At 30.8% G+C, this 25,000-nt stretch overlaps 7 protein-coding genes across 11 annotated transcripts; 6 read left to right on the top strand and 1 right to left on the bottom strand.

Annotated features, from left to right (window-relative positions):
* Nucleotides 1-5: 5 nt before the first annotated feature.
* LOC123273667 (histone deacetylase complex subunit SAP130) lies at nucleotides 6-1,436 on the top strand (the record flags this gene model as incomplete). The annotated part of the gene is made up of 4 exons (XM_044741122.1): nucleotides 6-195; nucleotides 271-711; nucleotides 794-978; nucleotides 1,057-1,436. Coding segments are annotated over 4 exons (1,065 nt in total), but the record flags the coding sequence as incomplete, so codon positions are not given.
* Nucleotides 1,437-1,517: 81 nt separating this feature from the next.
* LOC123273664 (dynein axonemal assembly factor 3 homolog) lies at nucleotides 1,518-3,271 on the top strand. Its single transcript, XM_044741115.1, has 6 exons — nucleotides 1,518-1,844; nucleotides 1,916-2,105; nucleotides 2,167-2,337; nucleotides 2,401-2,580; nucleotides 2,641-2,872; nucleotides 2,944-3,271. Exons 1-6 carry the CDS (start codon nucleotides 1,607-1,609, stop codon nucleotides 3,244-3,246), a joined length of 1,314 nt encoding a protein of 437 aa, XP_044597050.1. The 5' UTR covers nucleotides 1,518-1,606; the 3' UTR covers nucleotides 3,247-3,271.
* Nucleotides 3,272-3,316: 45 nt separating this feature from the next.
* Nucleotides 3,317-6,181, bottom strand: LOC123273665 (cysteine protease ATG4B). Of its 4 annotated transcripts, none has more exons than XM_044741117.1 (10): nucleotides 6,050-6,181; nucleotides 5,148-5,293; nucleotides 4,888-5,058; nucleotides 4,627-4,804; nucleotides 4,471-4,550; nucleotides 4,249-4,403; nucleotides 4,099-4,177; nucleotides 3,872-4,026; nucleotides 3,622-3,793; nucleotides 3,317-3,551 (listed from the first exon to the last, which is right to left on the bottom strand). In XM_044741117.1, the coding sequence occupies exons 1-10, from the start codon at nucleotides 6,073-6,075 to the stop codon at nucleotides 3,490-3,492; spliced, it is 1,224 nt and encodes a 407-aa protein (XP_044597052.1). In that variant the 5' UTR covers nucleotides 6,076-6,181; the 3' UTR covers nucleotides 3,317-3,489. The 4 variants fall into 4 exon arrangements, with proteins under 4 accessions (XP_044597052.1, XP_044597051.1, XP_044597055.1 ...); XM_044741116.1 differs by having other exon boundaries at nucleotides 3,317-3,557; XM_044741120.1 differs by lacking the exon at nucleotides 6,050-6,181 and adding an exon at nucleotides 5,510-5,651 and having other exon boundaries at nucleotides 3,317-3,557.
* Nucleotides 6,182-6,254: 73 nt separating this feature from the next.
* LOC123273661 lies at nucleotides 6,255-11,962 on the top strand. Its single transcript, XM_044741111.1, has 17 exons — nucleotides 6,255-6,385; nucleotides 6,470-6,589; nucleotides 6,844-6,902; nucleotides 6,960-7,134; nucleotides 7,208-7,444; nucleotides 7,506-7,811; nucleotides 7,889-8,012; nucleotides 8,109-8,385; nucleotides 8,470-8,590; nucleotides 8,669-8,838; nucleotides 9,698-9,872; nucleotides 9,936-10,172; nucleotides 10,427-10,732; nucleotides 10,789-10,912; nucleotides 10,992-11,268; nucleotides 11,362-11,482; nucleotides 11,554-11,962. Exons 3-17 carry the CDS (start codon nucleotides 6,850-6,852, stop codon nucleotides 11,722-11,724), a joined length of 2,874 nt encoding a protein of 957 aa, XP_044597046.1. The 5' UTR covers nucleotides 6,255-6,385; nucleotides 6,470-6,589; nucleotides 6,844-6,849; the 3' UTR covers nucleotides 11,725-11,962.
* Nucleotides 11,963-12,768: 806 nt separating this feature from the next.
* LOC123273666 (vesicular glutamate transporter 3-like) lies at nucleotides 12,769-14,717 on the top strand (the record flags this gene model as incomplete). Its single annotated transcript, XM_044741121.1, has 7 exons — nucleotides 12,769-12,954; nucleotides 13,035-13,271; nucleotides 13,330-13,638; nucleotides 13,716-13,845; nucleotides 13,925-14,201; nucleotides 14,288-14,408; nucleotides 14,478-14,717. Coding segments are annotated over 7 exons (1,428 nt in total), but the record flags the coding sequence as incomplete, so codon positions are not given.
* Nucleotides 14,718-15,811: 1,094 nt separating this feature from the next.
* Nucleotides 15,812-22,745, top strand: LOC123273662 (proteasome activator complex subunit 4-like). 2 transcript variants are annotated; one of them, XM_044741113.1, is made up of 11 exons: nucleotides 15,812-15,950; nucleotides 16,214-16,543; nucleotides 16,646-16,786; nucleotides 16,857-17,037; nucleotides 17,106-18,985; nucleotides 19,064-19,322; nucleotides 19,390-19,773; nucleotides 19,865-20,428; nucleotides 20,516-22,021; nucleotides 22,098-22,277; nucleotides 22,375-22,745. In XM_044741113.1, the coding sequence occupies exons 2-11, from the start codon at nucleotides 16,296-16,298 to the stop codon at nucleotides 22,507-22,509; spliced, it is 5,478 nt and encodes a 1,825-aa protein (XP_044597048.1). In that variant the 5' UTR covers nucleotides 15,812-15,950; nucleotides 16,214-16,295; the 3' UTR covers nucleotides 22,510-22,745. The 2 variants fall into 2 exon arrangements, with proteins under 2 accessions (XP_044597048.1, XP_044597047.1); XM_044741112.1 differs by having other exon boundaries at nucleotides 15,812-16,543.
* A 106-nt stretch (nucleotides 22,746-22,851) lies between these two features.
* LOC123273663 (protein O-mannosyl-transferase TMTC4-like) lies at nucleotides 22,852-24,977 on the top strand (the record flags this gene model as incomplete). The annotated part of the gene is given in 6 exon segments (XM_044741114.1): nucleotides 22,852-22,988; nucleotides 23,052-23,524; nucleotides 23,616-23,795; nucleotides 23,865-24,316; nucleotides 24,401-24,784; nucleotides 24,870-24,977. Coding segments are annotated over 6 exon segments (1,625 nt in total), but the record flags the coding sequence as incomplete, so codon positions are not given.
* Nucleotides 24,978-25,000: the final 23 nt, after the last annotated feature.

Genomic DNA, 25,000 nt, shown 5'->3' on the forward strand with positions numbered 1-25,000 from the left:
ATAGTAGTCATAATTCACCAACTCCTCAATCTGTACCTCAATCTTCACTATACACTCAATATCGTCAAGGAACTGTTCAGCCAGTGAGGCTTATCGTCGAGCCGAGTAGCCACGAAGAAAACCATGGAAAACCGAATGCTTCTCCACGTCCAAGTATACTTAGAAAACGTGATCACGATAATTCTCCCGCTAAAGGTTTATTTTTTATTTACATATTTAGTTATTGATTAGAAAAATTCAACTTTATAAATTTAATAAATTTATTTTTAGGTGCTGTTAAAAATTTAGTCCCAATGTTAACGGCTTTACCTCTAGTGACGGCGCCTCCTAATTTAAGCCCACCTATGTCTCCACGACGGGAGCGAGACGGAGCTCGTGACAGCTCGGGCTCAACGACTGTATCGGCAACCTCTTCGCCGGGGTTGGACGAAGAGCCTGAGCAGTCTAGAATCCCGATGAATCAAACGATGGAAATGTCTCCCAGAAAAAAACCACGTAAACAACAGCTAACTGGTAACGAGCTCACCGAGCCGCGGTGCTCCGAAGAAGACATGCAATTTATTAGTGAAGAAAAGTTTAAACGAGATGCAAGAGATGGTATCAAAGATAGATTTAGTATGGATAAAAAACAAAATTTAAACTCTCAACAGGATAGAAATGTTACGACCTCAACTGTGATTAAAAAGACACGGCCCACGTCAAGTTTAATCGGTAATTTTCTTTAATATGAAATAGAATAGTTGAAAATATGAATTAGTTTATTGATTAATTAAATTTTAATTTTTTTGTCAAGATCCTTCCTGGAAAAATTGTAGACTAAATCATTATCGAAGACCTAGTGATGTGAGACCGCGAGAAGAGAGATTACAGTCTGTTGCTGATATAGCTCAACAAAAATATGTATTACAAAGACTTCATGGTTGGAAAATTTATCAATTGACTGCTCAAATGGAAGATTTGGCAGAACTTGAAAAGCAGGTTAGTATTTAATCACTTATCAATTTATGAATTAAAAATTAAATTAATAATTATTTGTTATTTGTTCGGTGATTAAAGGTCCATGATAAATTAAAAACAACATTGTGTATGCTGGAATCTCAACAACCGAAACCAAGGCAGGATGACGACTTGGAGCGGATTAATGAATTAATCAAAGGAAATATGCAGCGTAGTCATTTAATAAGTGAGGGTATGACTGAAGCCAGGTCACAGCTAGTAGCTATTTTCGAACATAAAAACGCGGTTAATAAAATTATCCAATGTTTCGGTAATAAAAGAGCTCAGAAGAAACGAGAAAAACAATAAATAAATGAATCCAACATTGTTGATTTGCTGTTAACACAGCAATAAAGTATAAATCAAATAACTGTATAGAATAATTATTATATTAACAAGATTTAAAAAATATTAAACATTTTTCTAATTTGTCAAAAATATATGTTATCGAAAATTAATAATAAATTAAAATTTTTTTAAATATTAATAATCAAAATATTTATGGCATTTATTTAATTGCGTAACCAAGGTTACGAGTAAACAAGTTTCTTATTAAATATATATTGTAAATTATGTACTATGCATAAAAGTTCAACATTTAATCATTAAAATGTGGGGACACAGCCCTGCTATAGACTTTCAGCAAGAAAATATAATAGATAATTCTGATAATAAACCATTAGAAGTATTGACAGTAGGAGCCAAAGATCCAAGACATATTATTAAAACTTTAGCTTCATCATCGGTGAATCAAAAATATTTAATTAATTTTCATGTTGTCGAATCATCATTAGAACCTATTGCAAGATCAATTCTACTTCTTCATATTTGCCTTGAAAAGGACCTGGGTATTTTAATAATTAAATATAATAATTCTTAACAAGATAGGAATCAATTAAAACTAACCGAATACTTAAAGGCTTACAGGTAGCAAGTAGATACTTTCTAGAAATATTGGGTAATTCTCTTTTGGTACCCGCAACTGCCAAGTACTTGACAAAAGCGGCATATCAATTGATCAGTGTAATCACTCAAACACTACCATGCCCTTGGATAAGTATTGAAACACTCAAATATAAAGACAAAGACTTATTGGAAGCTATTTTTAAGTAAGTAAATAATTTACGTCAAGTGTTTTCAAGTTTAAAATTATTTTATTATTTACACTAGGTTCTGGGTTCGTGCTGTGTGTGAAGGTGTACCAATCGTCAAATACTGGGATCAACGGATTAGAAAATCATTAGGGACGAGATATGATTACAGAGATGGAGCTTTTGATTGGGATTATCATATGGTTTTAAAAGAAAAAAATATTCCTAATTTAACTTCTCATGAGTACAAGTAATTAAATTAAATTATGTCACATTGATTTATGTACTAAGCATGATTTATTTATTATTAAAGATTTTGGAGAAATAATGGGATTGCATTCACGTGGTTGGAGACAGAACCTGCCAGAAGTAATCCAACTTTGATAAGCAGCGTATTACCTTACAAAGAAGGTTTTATTCACAATTCATATGCTGGAGACATTACCAATGGACCTTATTTAACTTGGCTAGCTGATAAAAAAGATGAAAAAAAGTTAATAATTTACATAAATCTATTATGTAAATATAGTAACTGTTTTTTTTTATTTTTTAGAAAACTGAGAGCAACAGATGCGGCAGAAGAACAAATAACAAAATTATTTTATCAAATACGAATGCATGAATTGTGTCCTGATGATCTTACAGCAGCACATCGAGATAAAGCAATTTTAAATGGGACATTAGTGACGGAGATGCCGGATATTGACATTGAGCAAGAGTCTTGGGTGTTGAAAAAATTAGAAAAGAGAGATTTTTCTTCTTGGATTGATATCTCTCAAGCAAAGGTATATTATATGTATCAAGTAAATTAATATAAAAGTTACCAATTTTATTATTGATTCTTATTATGCTGCAGGTTATTTATCACTCAGCTTCGTCTTTTTTAAAGTATAAAAATAAATGTGAATGGGTAAATAAATTTGATGTTATATTTGTCGCTCACAATATGATTAATCACTTGGAAAGTATCGTTCCTCTGATGAATAAAAAGGGTATACTGATAGTTGAGTCACGGCGATTGTTAGTCGAAGCAAAGAAGAAAGAGTTAGAAGAGTTTGCTAATGAATTACAAAAGATAGCCAACAGTGTTGGTATTAAATTATCCGAAACGTTTAACTCTCATGATGATAATTTTGCTCGATTTGTTATTGATACTTAAAAATATAAATAATAAATTACTTTTTACAAACGATAGGCTAAATATATTTAAGCAATATATTATGATGATAATAATAAAAATGTGAGCTTTATATGATAATATTTACAAATATATATTATTAATAATGTAAGTAATGTGTTTAAAGATTTTTGAATTATGAAATTACACTTAATTTCAAAAATCGTTTACGAGGTATCAATAAAAAAAAACGAATTGATTAATTATTATTAATTTTTAAATAATTCATCCCAGAAGTTCAAACTCTTCATCCGATGTGTCATACTGCCGATCCAATTTTTCAAAGCCTAAAACTGGATAAAATTTATAATTATTTATTTAATTATCTATAAGATTTTTTGAAGTATTAGTACATACGATTTGAAGATGCTACTCCAAATGCCTCAGCAGCAACATCATCAACTGGTGACCAATGTGCGGGACGTTCAGCACACAATTCAAAAAGAGGTTGCTTTTCAGGAGTAATGAGTTCACTTTGCATTGATCTACATAATGATTTGAAATCTTTTTCCGTAGCGCAGAAAAAACACTGAAAAAAATATTATTTTAAAAACATATTTACTTACTAGGCTGTATTATTAATATGTGAATAAATAATTTTAATTACAAGTGCTACTGAAGGATCCATTTCTGTTATCGGAATTCGACTTGCAGCTTTACAATGATACGTAAGATCCATTTCAATGTCGTTTTCATCTAGCTTTTGATTTACACAACCGTATCTTTGGGTCGTATGAGGATCCAAATAAATTACATGATCGTCTGTATTGATATTCAATAAATATTATATTCAAAAAAATATAGTATAAAAAAAATAATTGAATTAAAACATACCAACACAACCGATAAAATATAATGCAAGATTTGGTTTTCCCCCTATGACTCCGAGAGACTGCGGTAATTTAAAAGATGTCTACAAAAAATAATTGTCACTGTACCACTCATGTAATTTAAATAACAAGTTTCTAGTGAATAATAAATTACTTTAAGGCCATTAATGTAAACTGGATTGATGTCACTTAAGCCTAATCTTAGTGGTATTAAAAGTAATAAAGGTTTCCATTGACTAGGTGCTCTCAAAGGTTCATCGCCATCAACCTCAACAGCTGTCGTTCCTCCTTCAACTCTACATTGCCTCACTAAAAATATCAATGACTAATTAATATTAATTTCTTGCATGTTACCTTAAAATTATAAGTCACTTACAAACATCATTGACAATTAATGTGTTATCAAGCGCCACGTGAATAGTTATTGAACTCCATTCATCGTATACAACTAGCTTTCTACGGTAAAAATAATTTATGTTAATAGTACAACCTTTGACTGATTGATATTTTGCTTTATACTTGAAGTAATTACTTTAATACTTGTGCTATGGTATTTGGACCAAACCACTGACCAACTTCTTTGCCTTCAGTTGCTCCCATAAGTGCTATTTGATGTATAGAAAATGGTGCCGTTCTTCTGTCTTCAAATCGACTTAAAATTTTTAAATAGGTACTGTCTTTTGTTTCTTGTGTCCATTGCCAATCACGTCCTGGGTTTAAATAATTAAATATTATAAAAAAATCAACCACCTAATAATTAAAATTAAACTTGTTAGTTATAAAATCAATGTACCTAAATGAAGTGCAACTAACGCTTGTGCTAAAACCATTTGTCCACATCTTAACATACAACCCCATCCCTTGTCAGATGTAAATGCTGAACTGTTTCCGCCGATTGGTATAAAACCTTTGCGATAAGTGAACCATAACTTCGATTTTATATCTCTTCTTATTGTTTCCAACTCTAAATGATAAAAAACATAAATAATCATTAGTAATTACCTTAGTTTCTAAATTTAGTTAGTTGAAAAATTAATTTTTTAACAATAAAACCTTTCATTGCGTTATATTTTTTCCCGAGTATCCATACTGGCTCGTGTGTTTGCGGTATATCGTCCAACTCCTCCGAAGTATTTTGCATAAATAAACTATCCATTGTTAGTTTATTTACAATGTCTGATCTCACAATGTCTAAAACACTGAACATTGTATAATTATATAATTATATCTCATTGATATCAATGGATTATACCTACAACAATATTTAATAATAATAACAATAATAATTAACAAAAGATAAATTAATAAAACATAATCGTGCATAAATTATTTGTAGAAAAAAAAATCTAAAATAATAATACGATGAGGTTAGGAAAATTTTATCAAATAAACTGTCATCTCATGGTCTTACTCACAATTAAATATAAAATTTATGTATATAAGTCATTATTTATTTAAACAGAATATAAAATTTATAGTTTTCAAGTAAAATCAAGGATAAAACATCATGGATTACTTTAATAAAAAGTAAAGAATAGAATTAAAATGTCAACAACAAAAGATTCAGACTGGTAGTGACAGCTGTTGTTATGATTGGAGATCATAAAAAAAAATATATATGTGAAAATATACACACATGCATGTTCTTGTATATTTTTTTTCTTACATTACTCACAAAGTTATTGTTTATTTAAAAATCTCATTTATCAACATAAAAATATAAGCTAAAATTAAATGTATAAATCAAGTTTGACAGTGTAGAATAATTAATCTGAAATATTATTATGATGATTAATTAATTAAATTATTTTATTTTTGTTTTTCTTCAGGAATTAAGTGGAAGAAATGAACAGTAATTTGATAAATTTAAAAATTAAAATGATTAAATTTGATCATCATGAATTTAAGCAGGAGATTACTTAAAAAAAAAGTACTTCAGTCGTGATGGTACATACGTAATTTTCGTATGCATGTTCAACATATGTTATTTAAAATAATTGTAATCAATCTATCAAAATCATGGCCATGATGATGATTGTGAGGGATGTAATTTGCAGAGTTGAAATTAAAGCACTAGATACTGGATCAATGTCAAGTCAGCGAGTTAATCCAGAGTGTATGACAGATAAGAGCTCGCGGGAGCTATGCTTTACCTTCCAGTCGCTTTCAAATTACTTTTACCACTGTGTCACTTTATCGTGGAAGGCTAAACTTGCTATTCAAACAATTTATCTTCGCTCTTGTAGGACTAAACAATGAGCTATTGAATTATTTCAATATAGAACAATAAGGTATGATCGAGTTTTATGTATTTTACATCAATTATTTAAGTGTCAATTTAATTTATTTATTTTGTGTTATTAAACATTTTACAGGTGTTTCAATTTGAATTTTAGTAAGAAAAACTCTACTGTCGAGATAGGACGATTTTATTGAGGCGCTTCAGTGAAAGTGTCAAAGTTACAATAAACGAACCAGCTGTTGAATATTTAAATGTAAGTATATAATATTTTATTATTAGGTAATTATTGATAAGTGCATTAACATTAGCTTCGAGGTCGTTTTTTATTACAATGCACTAAATATATTTAGTCATTGCAAATGCGCCCACAAATACAATAATTATCGCGGCATGATTATCTCAGCGTGCGGTCTTATGGTTTTATCGGTTTGATCAGCATATGCACATAAAATTGCATTCTTAGATAAAATTACTGATAAGGAAGTCGCTGATTTCTGTTTTTGTCAGAAAACTATGGATACGAAAGAAGGAAACGTCAATCTCAAGGAAAGTTGCCATTATGGAAGGTAAATAAGTCGTTTTGATAATGATTTAGCTAGAATTTAATACTAAAAATATTTTAGTGTGCAGCGAGAGTCATCCGAAGAAGAAGAAATGGATGAACCAGTAGGATGGAAGTTTTGGAAGAAAAGACGTTATGTTGTTGGAGTATTAGCATTTTTTGGATTTTTTACCTCTTATATTTTACGAGTTAATTTGAGTGTTGCAATTGTCGCAATGACAACAAGTTCACATGGGGTATGTTAATAAAAATTATTTTTTTGCAAATGTAAAATTGAATCTTTTAAATTTTACGGTCAATTAATTACAGGAAGAAGCAGAGTTTAATTGGGACTCAAAACTCCAAGGACTTGTTCTCAGCTCATTTTTTTACGGATACATTAGCACACAATTATTAGGCGGATGGCTAAGTGCGCGTATTGGCGGTAAAAGAGTATTTGGAATCGGAATCGCGGTAACTGCACTTTTGACATTGATAACACCACCTTTGACACGAGTCAGTGTTTATATTCTGGTTGCTTTACGGATAATCGAAGGAATATTCGAGGTATGTTTTTTTACGAAAAATAAGTAAATGCATTAATTTATAAATAAACGATTTTACTTAGGGTGTAACATATCCATGTATTCATTCCATATGGGCAAACTGGGCTCCGCCTTTAGAAAGATCAAAACTTGCGACTCTTGCATTCTCAGGCAGTTTCGTTGGTACAGTTTTCGCAATGCCCGCATGTGGAATTATGGCTGAACGTTTAGGTTGGCCATCAGTCTTTTATATTTTCGGAGTTGTAGGCTTAGTATGGTTCACACTTTGGTGGCTCATAGTCACTGACAAACCAGAAGACGATCCCAGAATATCAAAGTCTGAACTTGATTACATAAAAAAATCACTCGGAAGCGGTAATCAACAAATGGTATTCAATTTTTCTCTCACAAGTTTTTATATATTTTAAATTGGCAGTGGAAAATAAATAACTTTAATTATTTACAGAAAATTTCTCATCCTTGGAAGTCAATTTTTAAATCACCAGCTGTTTGGGCCATTGTAGCAGCTCACTTTAGTGAAAACTGGGGTTTCTACACGATGCTTACGCAACTACCGAAATTTATGAGCGGTCAGTAAGTTTAGAAAGTAAATGTCAAAAAGAATGTCTTTAAATTGACCCGTACAACTCTAATACTGATATTAATAGATAATTATTTATAATTAGATGTGTTGAACTTCAAGCTTGAAAAAACAGGATTTTTCTCGGCAGTTCCGTATTTAGTAATGTCTATTGTGTTACAATGTTCTGGACATTTAGCCGACCATTTACGATCAAAAAATGTCCTGAGTACCACTAATGTACGCAAAATATTCACTTGCGGTGCTTTTTTGAGTCAGACAATATTTATGATATCCGCTGGGTTCGCAACAACATCAACGAGTGCTATTACTTGTCTTTCCATTGCTGTTGGCCTTGGAGGTTTTGCATGGTCAGGCTTTAGGTATGTTTATAATAGCACTAAAAACTAAACTATTTAATTATTGGATTTAATAATATATTTTTTTTTTTTTCATAATAAACTCAGTGTAAATCATCTTGATATTGCTCCACAACATGCAAGTGTCTTGATGGGTATAGGAAACACAATCGCAACTCTTCCTGGCATCGTTAGTCCTATTATTACTGGTTACATCGTTCAAAATAAGGTTTTTATCCCCATAATTAATATTATAAATATTTAAGTTATTGCTATTAAATTTATGATTAAAAATGTTTATTTACAGACTGCCGCAGAGTGGCGAATAGTATTAGTGATTGCCGGTTCAATCTATTTGATAGGTGCTATAATTTATGGTTTATTTGCATCCGGTGAAAGACAACAGTGGGCTCTAGAGAAGAAAAATGAAGATTTAAAAGCATACACTAATCAAGCTATGGATTATGATTCTCACGTGTAAAATAATTTTATTGTACATTAAATACGTAGACAAAATTTGTTGATCAAATTTTATTTTTAATCGAGACTAATGTTATAAGTTTTATTAAGAGTTTTCTTTATATGTACCTCAGTTATGTAAATACCGATTAATTTATTACAAATTACGTACTTTTTAATCTACTAAAACTATTTAGATCAAATCTACCTAAATAACACTTAGATATCATTAAAAAATTTGATGATTTAGTTTTATAAATTACGTTTATCATCTAGCTTAATTATAAAGATGTAAACATAATTATTATATATCACTCTGTTTTCACTTATTTTCATTTTTTTTCCTTTGAAGATGAAACCCGAAAAAAAATATTATGATCAGTTGATCTTATTTATGAGCTTTGAATAATATTTAAATTTTATTCAATAAATAATTGAACAAATTTGCAGTGCTTGAAAATAAAATCACGTTTACTGTATTTTAACAGAACGGAATTTATTCATTATTGACAAGATTATTGACACAAGGATAATTAATCGTATTTAGAAAGTTAAAATATTTTTCTCAACAATAAATAATTATTGTATGAATCAATAAGGTTGAAAGCTGTTATTTATAATGTGTTTGCATAATTATAAGGAACTTCGCTGCTAATGACAGATGATTATCGCGAGTCAAACGTGTCTGATAATTTTAATTTTTCGAAGTTTATTTGCAAAACGGTAAATATTTATAAACGTTTGAAATAATTTATTTTTTAAAATTATGAATACTCAAGGAAAAGGATGCTATTACATAGACAGGTAATTATATTTTTTAGCTATTTTTTTTAATCAATAAAAATGAAGATATATTTAAATGTTTAAAATCTTTTAGAAATAATAAAAAATTTACCGAAGAAATTGAAGTAGACGAAGCGGTAGGATGGAAACTTTGGAAAAAACGCCGTAACGTTGTTGTAGTCTTGGCGTTTTTTGGATTTTTCACTTCTTATATTCTGCGAGTCAATTTAAGTACTGCAATTGTTGCAATGACAACAAGTTCATCTGGAGTATGTTATTAAAAATTAATTAATAGCGTTGAAAAATTAATGACATAAAATAAATAATTCCAGAAAAAAGCAGAGTTTGAATGGGACTCAAAAATTCAAGGATACATTCTCAGCTCTTTTTTCTACGGATACGTGAGTACACAATTGCTAGGCGGATGGCTAAGTGCACGTGTTGGGGGTAAAATGGTTTTTGGTGTAGGCCTTGGAGTAACTGCACTTTTGACTTTGGTAACACCACTCTTAACACGAGTCAGCGTTTACATTCTTATTGGCTTACGAGTAGTCGAAGGAATATTTGAGGTGAGTTATCATTAAATCAATAACTCACTGATTAACAGATACATAATTTTTTTCATGTAACGTGACTACTGATCCGCAGACAATTTATTCATGACGTTTGATTCGTAAAATAATGATAAAATTTTTTATTCAAGTACTTATTTTATAGAAATAAGTGCAATATATTAAATATTAATAATAAATAAGTTATAATCGATTTTATTTTCATCCGGATAAAGAATTATGAGCTGTCTTGTAAAGATAATTTTTTATAGGGTGCAGCGTATCCATGTATTCATTCTATATGGGCCAACTGGATTCCACCTCCAGAAAGAACAAAATTAGTGTCTCTCGCATTCTCAGGCAGTTTTGTCGGCACAGTTTTCTCAATGTCAACGTGTGGAATCATGGCAGAACGATTAGGTTGGCCGTCAGTCTTCTATTTCAGTGGAACTCTAGGCTTGATTTGGTTGACACTATGGTGCTTTATTGTCACTAACAAACCAGAAGATGATCCTCATATTTCACAGTCTGAACTTAATTACATAAAAAAATCACTTGGTCAAATTGATAATCAAACGGTAGTTATTAATATTTCTATAAATTGAACAAGTTTGAACATTTTTATTTTATTCAGAAAGTTTCTCATCCATGGAAGTCAATTTTTAAATCATCAGCCGTTTGGGCAATTTTAGCTGCACATTTAAGTGAAGCTTGGGGTTTTTATACAATGCTAACTCAATTGCCGAAGTTCATAAATGGTCTGTAATTAAGTTAGTTAAATGGTATTACTTAATTTAATTAATTTTTAAAATTTTTTCGTTTATCATTCGCAATTAGATGTTTTAAACATGAAGCTTGAGAATACAGGGTTCTTCTCAGCGGTGCCTTATCTTATTTTGACAATCATTGCACTATCTTGCGGCCAAATAGCTGATTACTTACGTTCAAGAAAAATTTTATCTACTACAAATGTACGAAAATTATTCACCTGCAGTGCTTTTTTAAGTCAAACAGTATTTATGATACTGGCTGGATTTTCATCGACATCAACGAGCGCTATTATTTGTCTGACTGCTGCCGTTGGTCTTGGAGGCATTGCATGGTCGGGTTTCATGTCAGTTGATTATAACACATCAAATTATTTACAATTAATAAAATTAGTTGATTTTAATTAAAGTCGATTATTTTTTTCTGTTAAAAATTTTAGGGTGAACCCTTTGGACATCGCTCCTCAACATGCGAGTGTGGTTTTAGGAATTGGAAATACTGTTTCTACTTTTCCTGGTATTATCAGTCCTATCCTAACTGGTTACATCGTTACAAATGGAGTACATATTATTTTTTTTTTTATTCAAACTTTCGAGAAGATAAATTAACTAAGTAATTTAATTATTTACAGGCAGCCAGCGAGTGGAGGATCGTTTTTATTATCGCCGGGGCAGTTTATTTAGTTGGAATTATAGTCTATGGTCTTTGGGCGTCAGGTGAACAACAAAAATGGGCCCGTGAGAAAAAAAATGACGACTTAAATGCATACAGCAATCCTGCATTGGACTATGTTCCTTGTTAATAAATTTATATTGAAAAAGAATCAAAAGAAATTTAAAAATCAATTTACATTTTTTCTTTACTGTATAAAATTATGATAATATAATATTAATATTTTTGTATGAAATGAGAATAATTGTCACTGAAATCAAGGCCTATGACACAAAAAGCAAACAAAATTTACAACCAGATGTTTAGTTTAAACAGTATCAAAATGATTTGAATTCACAATATTATTTCAATATAATCTTACCACTCATTTTTCATCACAATCAAATTCATAAATATTAATTCATTACAAATTTTATTTTTTTCATTGTACTAAAATTAATTAGACCAAAAATATTTAACTAAAATCTTGGATGAAATTAAAAATTATAATAACAGGATTGTAATTTTCTACTTATTTTCTTCATTTTCCTTCTGAAAAATAAGTCTATAGAAGATAACATAATTGTAAAGTGGCTGTATACCAGGATTTTAAATGTTGATGAAATTTTTATTTAATAAACAATAATTGACCTAGTTCGCATTGAATATACAATTGAAATCACTGTTTTTTTTTTGACAGCAATAAAATTACTCTCAAGAAAAACAATGTTATTGATTAAAGAGATAATCTTAATCTGGAATATCTTAAATATCATCAAATTGATGTTTCATATCTTGTATACTTATATCATATCTTATAAACCATTCAATAGATTATTCACATAGTTAAATAATCGTATTCAAAGAGTTGAAATATTTCTCTTTAAAAATTAATGAGCATTGTCTAAATCGATAAGATTGAAGGTTGATCTTTTATATTAAATTATGTTTACATAATTATAACTAGCATTATTCATTATTATCGCTAATCTACCGTGTTAGACGAATTTTTTGATTATATCAGTTGACGTATTTGTCAAATTCTAAGAATCTGTAAGATTTTTTAATAGTTAGTTTTTATAAAATTATGGATACAAAAGAGAAAAATGTTCAAATCAAAAAATATTATTCCACAGACAGGTAATTTTGTTGCTTATCTTTTTTTTTTTTAATAAATAGAAATATATTTGATTACGTAATAATTTTTAGTGAGAAAAAAAAATTTCCTGAAGAAGAAATAGATGAAGCGGTTGGACTAAAATTTTGGAAAAAACGCCGTAACGTTGTTGCAATGTTGGCGTTTTTTGGATTTTTTATTTCTTATCTCCTAAGAGTTAATTTGAGTATTGCAATTGTTGCAATGACGACAAGTTCATTTGGAGTATGTTATTAAAAACTAATTAATTGAGTTGCAAATATATTGAGTGTTAAAAATTAACGACACAAAAAAAATAATTGCAGAATAAGGCAGAGTTCAACTGGGACTCAAAGCTTCAAGGATTTATTCTCAGTTCATTTTTTTACGGATATTTAAGCACGCAACTATTAGGTGGGTGCTTAAGTGCACGTATTGGTGGTAAAAAAGTGTTTGGAATAGGACTGGGAGTCACTGCACTATTGACATTTATGACACCACCCTTAACAAGAATGAGTGTTTACCTTCTGATTAGCTTACGAATAGCTGAAGGAATATTTGAGGTAAGTTATTAATGAATCAAAAATTTATTGATTGATAGACTCACGTTATTTTTGATAGGGTGTAACGTACCCGGCTATTCAATCCATGTGGGCTAACTGGATTCCGCCAGCCGAGAGATCACAACTATCGGCCTTCGCAGTCTCAGGTAGTACCTTCGGTGCAGTTTTCTCAATGTCAACATGTGGAATCATGGCCGAGCGTTTGGGTTGGCCATCAGTTTTTTACATTAGTGGAGCTTTAGGCTTGATTTGGTTCACTCTGTGGTGCTATATTGTCACCGACAAACCAGAAAATGATCCTCATATTTCACAATCTGAACTCAATTATATAAAAAAATCACTTGGTCATAATAGTGATCTGCAAAAGGTCTGTATACCAATTTTTAAATTACATATTTTAATAACTTGACGGATGCGCAATGATTAATATATTACATTTATTAGCTAGAGAAAATTTCTCATCCATGGAAGTCAGTTTTTAAATCACTACCCGTTTGGGCGATTTTTGCTGCGGGTTTAAGTGAGGCTTGGGGTTTTTATACATTGCTAACTCAATTGCCGAAGTTCATGAATGGTCTGTAATTTAGTCAATTAAATGGTATTACTTAATTTAATTAATTTTTAAAATTTTTTCGTTTATCATTTGCAATTAGATGTTCTAAGCATGAAGCTTGAGAATACAGGGCTCCTCTCAGCAGTGCCTTATCTTATTTTGTCAATCGTTGCATTATTTTTTGGTCATACAGCTGATTACTTACGTTCAAGAAAAATTTTAACTACTACAAATGTACGAAAATTATTCACCTGCAGTGCTTTTTTAAGTCAAACAATATTTATGATATTGGCTGGATTTTCATCTACCTCAACGAGCGCTATTATTTGTTTATCTGTTGCTGTTGGTCTTGGAGGCATCGCTTGGTCGGGATTTGGGTCAGTTAACTATAATATAACATCAAATAATTAAAAATTTATATTATTATTTGAGTTTGATTGAATTATATTACTATATAATAAAGGGTGAACCCTTTGGACATCGCACCACAACATGCATGCATTATCATAGGAATTGGAAATACTATTGGTACTCTTCCTGGTATCTTCAGTCCTATAGTTACTGGTTACATTGTTACAAACGGAGTATGTATTAACAGTATTTCATTTACATTTTTGAAAAGATAATTTAACCTAGTTATTTATTATTTGAAGACGGCCAGCGAGTGGAGGATCGTTTTTATGATAGCCGGGGCAGTTTATTTAATTGGAATTATAGTTTATGGTCTTTGTGCGTCAGGTGAACAACAGAAATGGGCCCTTGAGAAAAAAAATGACGACTTGAAAGCATACACCAATCAAGCATTAGATCTTCCTTGTTAATGAAACAGAAAAAAATTCATAAATGAATTCATTTATATTCTAATTGTGTAAAGTTGTGATAATATTGATAATATAATGTAAATATTATCATATGATTTGTATCATATGAAAATAATTGTAATTGAAAACGATAAATATAAAAATAAATTTTATATATAATTGTTGGCGATCCAGCTAACATATATCTTCGGAAAAAATAAAAACATTATAAAAATAAACTTTGTATAATGTACTCTACAAAAAATTGATTATTGCAAATTTAATAATACTAAAGTTAGTCGTCAGCTGTCAATTTAGTAATTTTTTTTAACAAATCAATGACAATAAAAAAATGCTTCTAAAAATTTTCACTTATAGTTTTTATTAATTTTCACATGTGGAATTTTTTAATTAAATTTTTTTTTATAATAATTTAATTGTTATAAAATTCTTAAAAAATTTCTAATGTATGTCGACTTCAGTGTCATCAAATTTATGATTATATCATATCGTTTTGACTTTGTACCTTTTGTTTCGCGCTCAAGTTTAAACATTTGTATACCACATGTGGTCAGACTCACCTGTTGTGATTGGTAAATTTTTATTTAATATTCCATTAGTCAAGTGTCATCAAGAAAACACTTTATTTCATAGCTAAAAAAAATAAATAAGTAAATAAAAACGTCACAAATATTTTCAGTCTAAAAATGAAGGATTTTCTTTACTATGAATATATTTTTATATAAATGTATTCATATTCCAGATAAATAGAAATCTTTTGTTATTAAACTACAAAATAAAAATAATATAAATTATTGACATTACTACATACATACATATATTTAATTTTAATTTCATTCAGTGTGATATTTATAATATGTCATTATCAAATTCATAACAATATCATTCAATATAAATAAAAGTATTTTGTTTCAAGCAGTTATGTTAAATGATGACTCATTGATGACGACGAAAGAGATATATATATATATATATATTTATTTATTTATTTGATATAAGTATGTGTATACATGCATGACATTTGTGTATAGAATCAGGTTAGAAGTAAGGTAAAAGCTCCAATATATGATCATGTACCAGTATATGATCACTCCATGTATTTGTATACCTATATTTGTGAATATAGTTATACAAATACATGGAGTGATCATATACTGGTACGTGATCATCTATTGGGGCTTTTACCTTAACTAGTGATAGTGATTGGTGAGTTTCTCCAATCCATCTCGTACACATATTTACTCCGAGTTGCGTGTATATGTACTATAGATGTGTGTAAAAAAAATGATAATTTGCCTGTCATAAGTACGTACATAGATATATTTATTTATACTGGTTTATGTGATTGATATTAATCAAAGATGGCTGCAAGCGCGAAAAACGTGACTCGATGAAAATGAATGGAAATAATCGACTCGATTTGGCATGTTAAATAATGCTTACAATGCGCCATTGGATGTTAGTCTTGCGTGTTCATTCCAACTCAGTCAATAAATAACCTCATAGTCAACAGATTACGTTCGGTAGGACCAGAACACACAAGCTAATTCTCTCAACTATTGTTATAGAACCACTAATTGAAGAACAAAAGATACAATTAAAAGTATAACTGGTTTTCACAAAAAAATAAAAGACTCGTTTGAAGCAACAATGTTGGGTGTCATTGATGCCTCGATTCAGCGAGAGGAAGAGGACGATATCATGATGGAATCGTCAACAGACAGCTTAAGTTTGCAATATCAGTCTGAGTGCAAGTACAATAATTTGTTACCCTATGCTGATGAATTGGACGAGGAGGCCAAGATCCTCTTGGTAGACATCAAAGGCCAATTAGGTCGTGCTATTATGCTGAGACGTCTTCAACCTGATTGTTACCTAGCTATTTTAAAATTTCGCATGTAAGAATTCAATACTACTTTTATTACAACTAATCTCTAAGATTTTTTTTATCTGCTGAAATAAATCAACTAATATTAATGTCACATGTATTTTTATTACAGGTACTTGAAGCTCTATCATTTTCGATTTACTAAGGATGACCATATTTTATTTATCAAGCTTATGTATGAGTTGGTAGTAATACCCAGTTTAGAACCAGCTTTCGTTAATTTACTATGTAGTACACTGGCAAGTTTAATGAGGTAAGAATATTTATAATATTAAAACAAGTCATAATGTATATGTAACTTTATGGAAATGACAATGTTGTAGAAAAAAAGAATTGATAGCGCCGAGTGAGCTGGAATTACCATGGAGGCCACTTTATGACCTCATGTTCCGTACAATAAAAAGAAATAAAAGATCCCAAGTAATATTGGGAATGCAACGTTTACCTATTTATATGGGTAAGACAGTTCGTTCTTTGATTCAGGATGTCAAAACTTATTTCCCTGTAAGTATTATCGGTCATCAATAATAGTCTTAGTATAATTTATAAATCTAAATTTTATTTAACAAAAGGTAACAGCTACTCAAGAAATATTAGATGAATTGAGACCTAAACTATGTCTTGTTGATTCTTCACAAATGGAACAAACTATAATGCTTCTGGAATGTTTTCTACCCGTTCAAATGCCACTTCAAGATCATCATCTGGGTTACAAACTTTGGCTCGAAGAATTCATGAAACTCTGGGAGATTTATCATAACGGTAGTCTATGGGAGCACTCACTTATGGCGTTAATATCAAAACTAGCTTGGAATAATATTGGTTACATTGACTGGGAGCCTCATATACCTCTTATGTATACACGTTTCATGCGTAGTTTAAATTTACCGGTAACGTATAAACAAACAATTGGTGGTAGAACTCACCAGCTCTTAATAAGCTCAGTTGTCGAGTGGATAGTCGCTACTTTGGGAAACGGATCCAGCGGACAAGTTCACTTGGATAAATTATTAAAAGCAATTGAAACTTATTTCTATCAAGCTAACAGCGGACCTTGGGTTGAGAAACTCAAAGATCTGTTAAGCAAACTCGCTTCACAATTTGTTCTGCGTCTGCATAACGAACGTTACGGAAAACGCACATGGAAGCTCCAAGTTCCGGATTCACATAAATTGACAGACGCTGATGTCGATGCTTTTGTCAAGTGCATGATGCCCGTAGCGATGACTGCGATGTTTGGACACTCTAGTGTCATAATGACATGCAAGGTACTCCGTCTATTAGCAACTATAAGGCCCAATATGGTAATACCCTGCGTAATTGAGCGTATGTACTCGACAATAGAGTCTGTAACAGAACCGCATAAACTAACTGCCACGATGATGGCAGTCACTGCCATTGCACGTCCGATGGCTCAGGGTAAAAGAAATGTCAATCAAGGTTACACATACAACGAAGGTCCATCGAGAATAATTTCGCTTTTATTTTCATCGCTACCTGGCATTGATGCCAATGATATAAAAAAGTCATACGTTACTTTTCGTATGATCTTTGTCTACGCAATGGTAATGCCAATAACTGATTGCTCAAAAGCTGCTGCTTCAGAGTTATTAGATGAAGATGAACGACTTGTTTGTGAAGAAACTTCACAGCTCGAAGATTTTGTTTTACAGTTTTTTGATCGTGTTTTTTCACTTATTGAATCAAGTACATTGGAATACGTCTCACAAGAAAGTCAAGACAACGTTTCAATGAAAACCAGACTCGAAACAATGGTTGAATATTCACTAACATCTGTTTGTACTGTCTTACTGCTTCGTACCAGCGATGACATATTTCGATCAGCTTTGCACAAGCTAAGAGGATTCGTTACTGAACGTGTGCTTGAGACACGTATTTCTGGACCATTGGCTGCATCTTTATGCCAAAGTTTTGCCCGCGTAAATGGTGCTGAGACACTGAAAGCATTATTGCCTACTATTTCGCAATCTATACTTGATATTCTCGAAGAAAGCGATGTTGCTAAAGAAGAAACAATTGAAGATCGTTTGCTGTATCCAATGTTACTTTTGTCCAACATTACCAATACCCAAGGAAATAATCTATCACCTTACATGGATACCTTGATTGATATTCTCGACAAGACATTGCACTTTAAGTCTCGAGAAGGCAGCAAAATGGCTAGTAAAATTCTGGGAAGTGTGATGACATCGTTGTCAAGCATTGCTCAGACGCGTGATTTTACGTGCAATGGAAAAGATTTCAATGATCCTACTTATCCTTATATTCTAGACTGGGGACAGGGTGCTGACACTAGCAATCTTGAGATGCATTGGTACGTACCTGGCGAAGAAGAAATCAGAATGATGCAGTGCATTTTTAATAAATTTATTCCGCCTGAAATTGCTAAGATCCAAGAATACTGCACCAATGAAAGCTCAAATATCACACGGTAAAATTTATTAGTTTGAATTATTATTAAAATTTGATAAATTATTTTGTTTGTACTCATCGATATTTTTTGTTATAGACAAAATCTCCTGACAAGTTTGAGTATTATTTATGTGACTCTTGATGGCTGTGGAGATTATTTGCCAACCCCGCCTGAAGAAATAACTGAAGAAATGTCTATGAGTATGTTCATTCCTACTGTTGGAGTTAAAGATGAAATAAAAATGCCTGATGGTAGTAATGTACGTAAAAGTATAGCGAAAATAATGACAGAATTACAAGTTACTATGTTGAAAAATTCTGAAGATGACACAAAGAGTTTATTTTATTTGGTTCAGGTAAGTCTTAGGTCATGAAAAGAAAAATAAATATTATTACAATATTTTAAATTATTTATTTTTATAGATATGGAGTTTACTGCTACTTGGCAAATGTCGCTCTGTTGATAAACACCGGAGACAGTGGGCGAATTGGAAGCAAATAAAATCTGACTTAAAAGACGAATTGGTAAAACGTAAAAAAGTGTTACCAGATTTTCTAATGGAGCGTACAGAGTTACAACATGATTTACGAATTTATTCTCGTGTTTTTTATCTTACTGACTATCATAAACATATTATGCTACAATTATTTGAAATGGCAACCAATAGGTACACAAGCTTACGAATTCATGCACAGGAACTTATTTTTCAAGCGCTTCCATTCTTTCCTTTTACACGTAAAATTTTTATGCCGTCTATCCTTAATGTTTTATCCAAGGATCCAGAAGAAAATCATGAAGCTCAAAAGGTAAAATTTATTTAAATTATTTGAAACTTTGTATTTTCTATATAATAATCCATGATAATCAAGTAATGAAATAAATTATTAATTTTATTAGGGACTGCACTATCTACTTTTAGGACCTCGGCCGAATTCAATGCTAATAACACGCAATTGGTCAATCTTAAGAAGTTTATGGCCAGCACTAGTTACCGCTCAATTATCTGAAAAAATGTCGATAATTCGTTTAAAGGGTGCTATGCAAAATATTGTTAGTAGTGGCTTATCAACTATTGCCTTAAAACTCGAATTACCCGATGGATGCGTTAAAACGGCTGCTGAATTGTGGAATTATACTCCAAAACCTTCAGTTATGAGACCAGGTGAAACCGAAATTAATGAAGGACTTATTAAGCTTCGAAAACAAGAAGCTGAAAATATTGATAACTATGACAATCTTATATGTGATCTTTTAAAAGCCATTCAATCAAATTGTCATTGGCGACAACGTACAATGGGAATGCGATTGATAACAGATCTTGCTCATTTAGATCGTCCATTTCCTTTAGAAGTTATTAATTTTTTTTTGAATTCTTTAATTCATGATTCTTTAGAAGAAAGAAAAATTGCAGCGTCTGTGATTGCATGTATTTTACGTCAACAAAAGCGTGAACGTGTTAAGGTAATTAAATTAATTATTATTTGTATTTTTTAATTTGTAACAGAAGGTTTATTTATTATTAAGTGTAATTTGACTATATTTTAACAGGTTATTATTGACATTCCTGACGAGAAAGAACGACCTGAAGACATTGAGTGTACTTGGGTTGGAAAATTCAAACCTGGTATTCGAACAGACAATAAATGGCTTCAGTATAATTATGAATCACGCCCTATGACTGAAGAACAATGGAATCAAGATAGATTTGTTCATGAGCGCCACGTCGGTTTTTATACCAAAGCAAATAAAGTTGAAGTTTACGCTTCACCACCAAATCAACCAAATTTTGATCCGCAATTTCCAGAGTTCACAGAATCTGAGAGACTGATAGATAATTTCTTCTCCGAGCCCTCAAACATCGAAAAATTAATAAAATTCAATAGTATAGAAGAAAGAAAAGGCAAAGACAAATTTAACTTAACTCGTGCTTTATTGTACAAAGGTTTATTTAGTAATTATGGTATTCGTCATATGAAATTATTTATTCCCCACTTGAAGTCGCTGGTCGAGCAGAAACACGAGAGCAGTCAACGTTGTGCTGCTGAAATAATAGCCGGTATGATACGTGGCTCTAAACATTGGTCTTTTAGCATGATCGTTGAATTTTGGAAAGAATTGACTCCAATAATTAGAACAGCATTGGACAACGTTACCGATGAGACTATTCACGACTGGGAATTTTGTTTTGCCGCGTCGTTGTCGCAGCGTGATCCAAATAAACATCATTGGATACTCGAGTGTTTGATGGAAGAGCCACAAATTGAAAACTCGTCTTCTTTTAATGAATGTCAACGCTTGTACATATTAATGTCAGCTTTGAAGCAACAATCGTGGCGTGTTACTGAGCTGATGGAACGACTTTTGGTGCGTGCAGAGAAAAAATTATCAGTAAATCCATTTCAGAATATGAGAAATTCATTGGGCTCACTGTTAATGATGATTTTTATGGCTGATTACAACGCCGGTACATTTCAATCAAACCCTCCAACACCACGTGCTCAAGAATTAATGGACCGTATTTTACCAAAGTTATTGGAGTTAGCAGATGTTTTCGAGAGTGCTGGTAGCGAACAAACAACACTTTTGCGTGCTAATGATATTAGTGTTTTAAAAATAATATGCAAATGGCTTATGGATTCTTCAGTCGTTATGGCCAATGGTATAATTCCAGACAGTGCTAAATTACTACCAATTTTATGTCAACTTGAAAATTGTGAAACAGATACTGAATTGAGGACTATATGTACACGTTCATTAGCATCAATTGCTCAAGCTTTGATACTTCCACGAGATATAGATGCAATACTAGAAGCCCTACTTAATATTTCTAAAGCTCCCTCGTGGTCTTCACGAGCTAGTTGTCTTAGTTTTATTGAAGTATTTGTATTTTACAATATGGGAGTTTTAGTCAGTAACAAAAAATGGGTTGACCAAATTCAAGAAATTGTTTTACGGTTACTTGCTGATGAAAGGCTGGAAGTTAGAGAAAAAGCTGGACAGGTTCTGTGTGGAATGCTTCATTGTGCTTTCCTTGAAGAGCAAGAAACTTTACTGGTATTTTATCATCATTTTATTTTTATTTAATAAATTTAAAATTATTAATAATTATTATTTTTCTCTTTTTTCACAGAATGAGTTCAAAGTCAAATCAAAAATTAAAATTAAAGATCCAAGCGATTTGCGGGTGCGACATGCTGGTGTACTTGGTTTGTGTTCATTTATCCGCGCTCATCCATATGATGTACCGAATTATGTACCTTCTATTTTTGAATACCTCAATTTGCGCCTAAACGATCCTCAACCTGTTCCAGTAAGTCATTATCTATTTAACGGTATCATTTTCATATTTTTGATATTTTTTTTCTCAGTAATAATTAATAAGTCAAAATAATTATTTTTTTTTACAGTCAACAATAAGAAAAACTCTAGGTGATTTTAAACGAACTCATTATGACGGTTGGGCATCTCACGCTCAATGTTTTACTGACCAACAATTGTGTATACTTGAAGATTTAACTGTACCTCCATCATATTATGCGTAGAAAGGATATACTTACATATCTCTCGATTTATGGTCAGTCTTTTCCATAAACTAAAAAAGACCAATATTCTTATTAAATGGCGATAATAAAAATAAATATAAAATTTACAAATAAATATATAAACTTATATTTAAAGAATAAAAAATCATTTGTGAATGTGTGATGGGTGTTTCCATGTGCATATATGATCTTGTGTATTATGTGGGTGTAATATATACATATATATAAAAAGCGCACACCAGGTGGCAGTTTTTATTGACTAAAGACCTGTTCACTGTCTTCTTATCTCTGTTCTGTGTTGTTGACTATTTGTACAATTTATTATGTTTTTTCCTAGTTTATAAATATTATTATTCATTCTTAAATTTTACAATTAAATTATGAATGTTCAAAATATATACTAAAATATGTTTTTATTTCAATAATACACATAAATGCCGCCCTTAAAACTATGAAAGTTAAAGCTAACTGTTTACCAGGTACTATATTAATAAAATATTTAAATAGATATTTTTACAGTTATTAATTGGCCATTTTTTTAGCTGTTCCGCCAAAATTGGCACTGTCTATCATTTTCATATCGTCACTTTGCTGTATAAATTCATGGAACGGATCATTCGTTTTCGATGATTCCCCGGCAATATTAAATAATCCTGATGTCTCTCCACCAGAATCATCTTCTCTATCACCGCAATCTTCACCACCACCATCGGCATCAATATCATTAATTAGAGTATTGAAAAAATTAATCAAAAATGACTTCTGGGGTAATAAACTTACTCATAAGCAGAGTCATCGATCCTACAGACCATTTACCGTTTTGACGTTTATAATTCAACGATGGTTGCGCGGTTCTCTCAATCCAATAGATTTTCACATTTTTAATTTAATACTCCATACATTTGCGTGTTTGATATTCTACTATTTACTCCTAAGATTATTAGATAAAACCGCAAGACACTTGGCATTTTATGTAGCTACTTTATTTGCGGTTCATCCTATTCATTGTGAAGCTGTAAGTATTTTTTTTTTAATCTTAGCTATTACTGTCATTCTATAAGTAATTACACTAACTGATAAATAAATAAATTTTGTTTTATCAATAGGTTGCAGGAATTGTTGGTCGAGCTGATATTTTATGTGCAATATTTGTATGGCTGTCAGTATTATTTTATAATCGTTGTATTTATGAAAAGAAATTAATTATTCTTATTAAAAATTTGTTGATGTGTGTATTATGCATTACATATGCAATGCTTTGTAAAGAAATTGGAATTACTGCTATTGTAAGTATAATTTAAATTTTATTCAAATTATGAAATTCAATAATATATTTTTTTAAATTTATTTTTCAGGGTATTTGTTATGCTTACGATTTGACAATAGTTCATAAAAAAAATTTATATGATATTATAACAATTTTAAAAAAGGAATCTATAAAAGATATTATTGAAAAAAATAAATATAAATGTTTAGTACGCATAGTATTGTTGTTAACATGTGGGCTTTTATTGGCAATAAGATTTAACTTGATGGGTTACTCTGCTCCGAGTTTTCAACCAGTTGATAATCCATCATCATTTATAAATAATGTTTTTATGCGTTATCTTAATTATCAGTATATTTGGTCGTTAAATTTGTGGCTGTTAATATGTCCCCTGTGGTTATCGTTTGATTGGTCAATGGGATGTGTGCCTCTTATTAATACGTTTGAATTGAGATTATTACCTGTTATTTTATTATGGCTGATTTTTGGAATATTTTTTGTTAAATACTTTTTGAATCAAAAAACTTATCGAGATCATAGGTAAAATTAACCAATTAATCATCTATTAATTAATTTTAGCTTTACAATTAAATTTTAACTAAAATTATGTTTAATTTATTTCAGATACGTATCAATGGGATTATGTATGATGATAATACCATTTTTACCAGCGAGTAATTTATTTTTTACAGTTGGATTTGTATTAGCTGAAAGAACACTTTATCTTCCATCAGCAGGATATTGTTTTGTTGTTGTTATTGGTTTTCAAAAATTATCACGTAGATTTTATAAATCACGGATGCCTTTAATTATGTACACGGTGCTAGTAATAACGTGGTTCACACGTTCATGGATGCGTAGCGATCAGTGGAGAAGTGAACATACACTTTTTCGTTCAGGTTTGAGTGTATGTCCGCTTAATGCAAAAGTGCATTACAATGTTGCTAAAAATGCAGCAGATTCTGGAAATATAACGTTGGCTGAAACCGAATATCTCGAGGCTTTACGGTATTTAAATTATAAGCATTTTTTCTAATTTTTTTGTTCAGTTTATTGCAAAAAAAAATAATTATTTTTATTAATTAAATTGTAGATTAAATCCTCAGTATGCTCAAGCGATGAATAATCTTGGAAATTTATTAAACAATCAAAAACGGTATCAGCAAGCTAAAGATTTATTAACAAGAGCTGTTGGACTGCAGTGAGTTAATATTTTAATTTTTT

The sequence above is a fragment of the Cotesia glomerata genome, unplaced genomic scaffold (genome assembly GCF_020080835.1).
Source record: "Cotesia glomerata isolate CgM1 unplaced genomic scaffold, MPM_Cglom_v2.3 scaffold_115, whole genome shotgun sequence".
Lineage (NCBI taxonomy): Eukaryota > Metazoa > Arthropoda > Insecta > Hymenoptera > Braconidae > Cotesia > Cotesia glomerata.

What these genes read in the sequence shown, in the direction of transcription:
- LOC123273664 (XM_044741115.1), top strand. Translation starts at nt 1,607, where the DNA reads ATGTGGGGACACAGCCCTGCTATAGACTTTCAGCAAGAAAATATAATA. An exon ending in TTGCCTTGAAAAGGACCTGG is followed by an intron (nt 1,845 to 1,915) that starts GTATTTTAATAA and finishes GAATACTTAAAG; the next exon opens with GCTTACAGGTAGCAAGTAGA. An exon ending in TTATTGGAAGCTATTTTTAA is followed by an intron (nt 2,106 to 2,166) that starts GTAAGTAAATAA and finishes TATTTACACTAG; the next exon opens with GTTCTGGGTTCGTGCTGTGT.
- LOC123273665 (XM_044741116.1), bottom strand. Translation starts at nt 6,075, where the DNA reads ATGTTGAACATGCATACGAAAATTAC. An exon ending in GTTAGTTGCACTTCATTTAG is followed by an intron (nt 4,805 to 4,887) that starts GTACATTGATTT and finishes ATTTAAACCCAG; the next exon opens with GACGTGATTGGCAATGGACA. An exon ending in TGGATCCTTCAGTAGCACTT is followed by an intron (nt 3,794 to 3,871) that starts GTAATTAAAATT and finishes TATTTTTTTCAG; the next exon opens with TGTTTTTTCTGCGCTACGGA.
- LOC123273661 (XM_044741111.1), top strand. Translation starts at nt 6,850, where the DNA reads ATGGATACGAAAGAAGGAAACGTCAATCTCAAGGAAAGTTGCCATTAT. An exon ending in TAATCGAAGGAATATTCGAG is followed by an intron (nt 7,445 to 7,505) that starts GTATGTTTTTTT and finishes GATTTTACTTAG; the next exon opens with GGTGTAACATATCCATGTAT. An exon ending in ATTGCCGAAGTTCATAAATG is followed by an intron (nt 10,913 to 10,991) that starts GTCTGTAATTAA and finishes ATTCGCAATTAG; the next exon opens with ATGTTTTAAACATGAAGCTT.
- LOC123273662 (XM_044741112.1), top strand. Translation starts at nt 16,296, where the DNA reads ATGTTGGGTGTCATTGATGCCTCGATTCAGCGAGAGGAAGAGGACGAT. An exon ending in GCTATTTTAAAATTTCGCAT is followed by an intron (nt 16,544 to 16,645) that starts GTAAGAATTCAA and finishes TTTTTATTACAG; the next exon opens with GTACTTGAAGCTCTATCATT. An exon ending in ATGTCAAAACTTATTTCCCT is followed by an intron (nt 17,038 to 17,105) that starts GTAAGTATTATC and finishes ATTTAACAAAAG; the next exon opens with GTAACAGCTACTCAAGAAAT.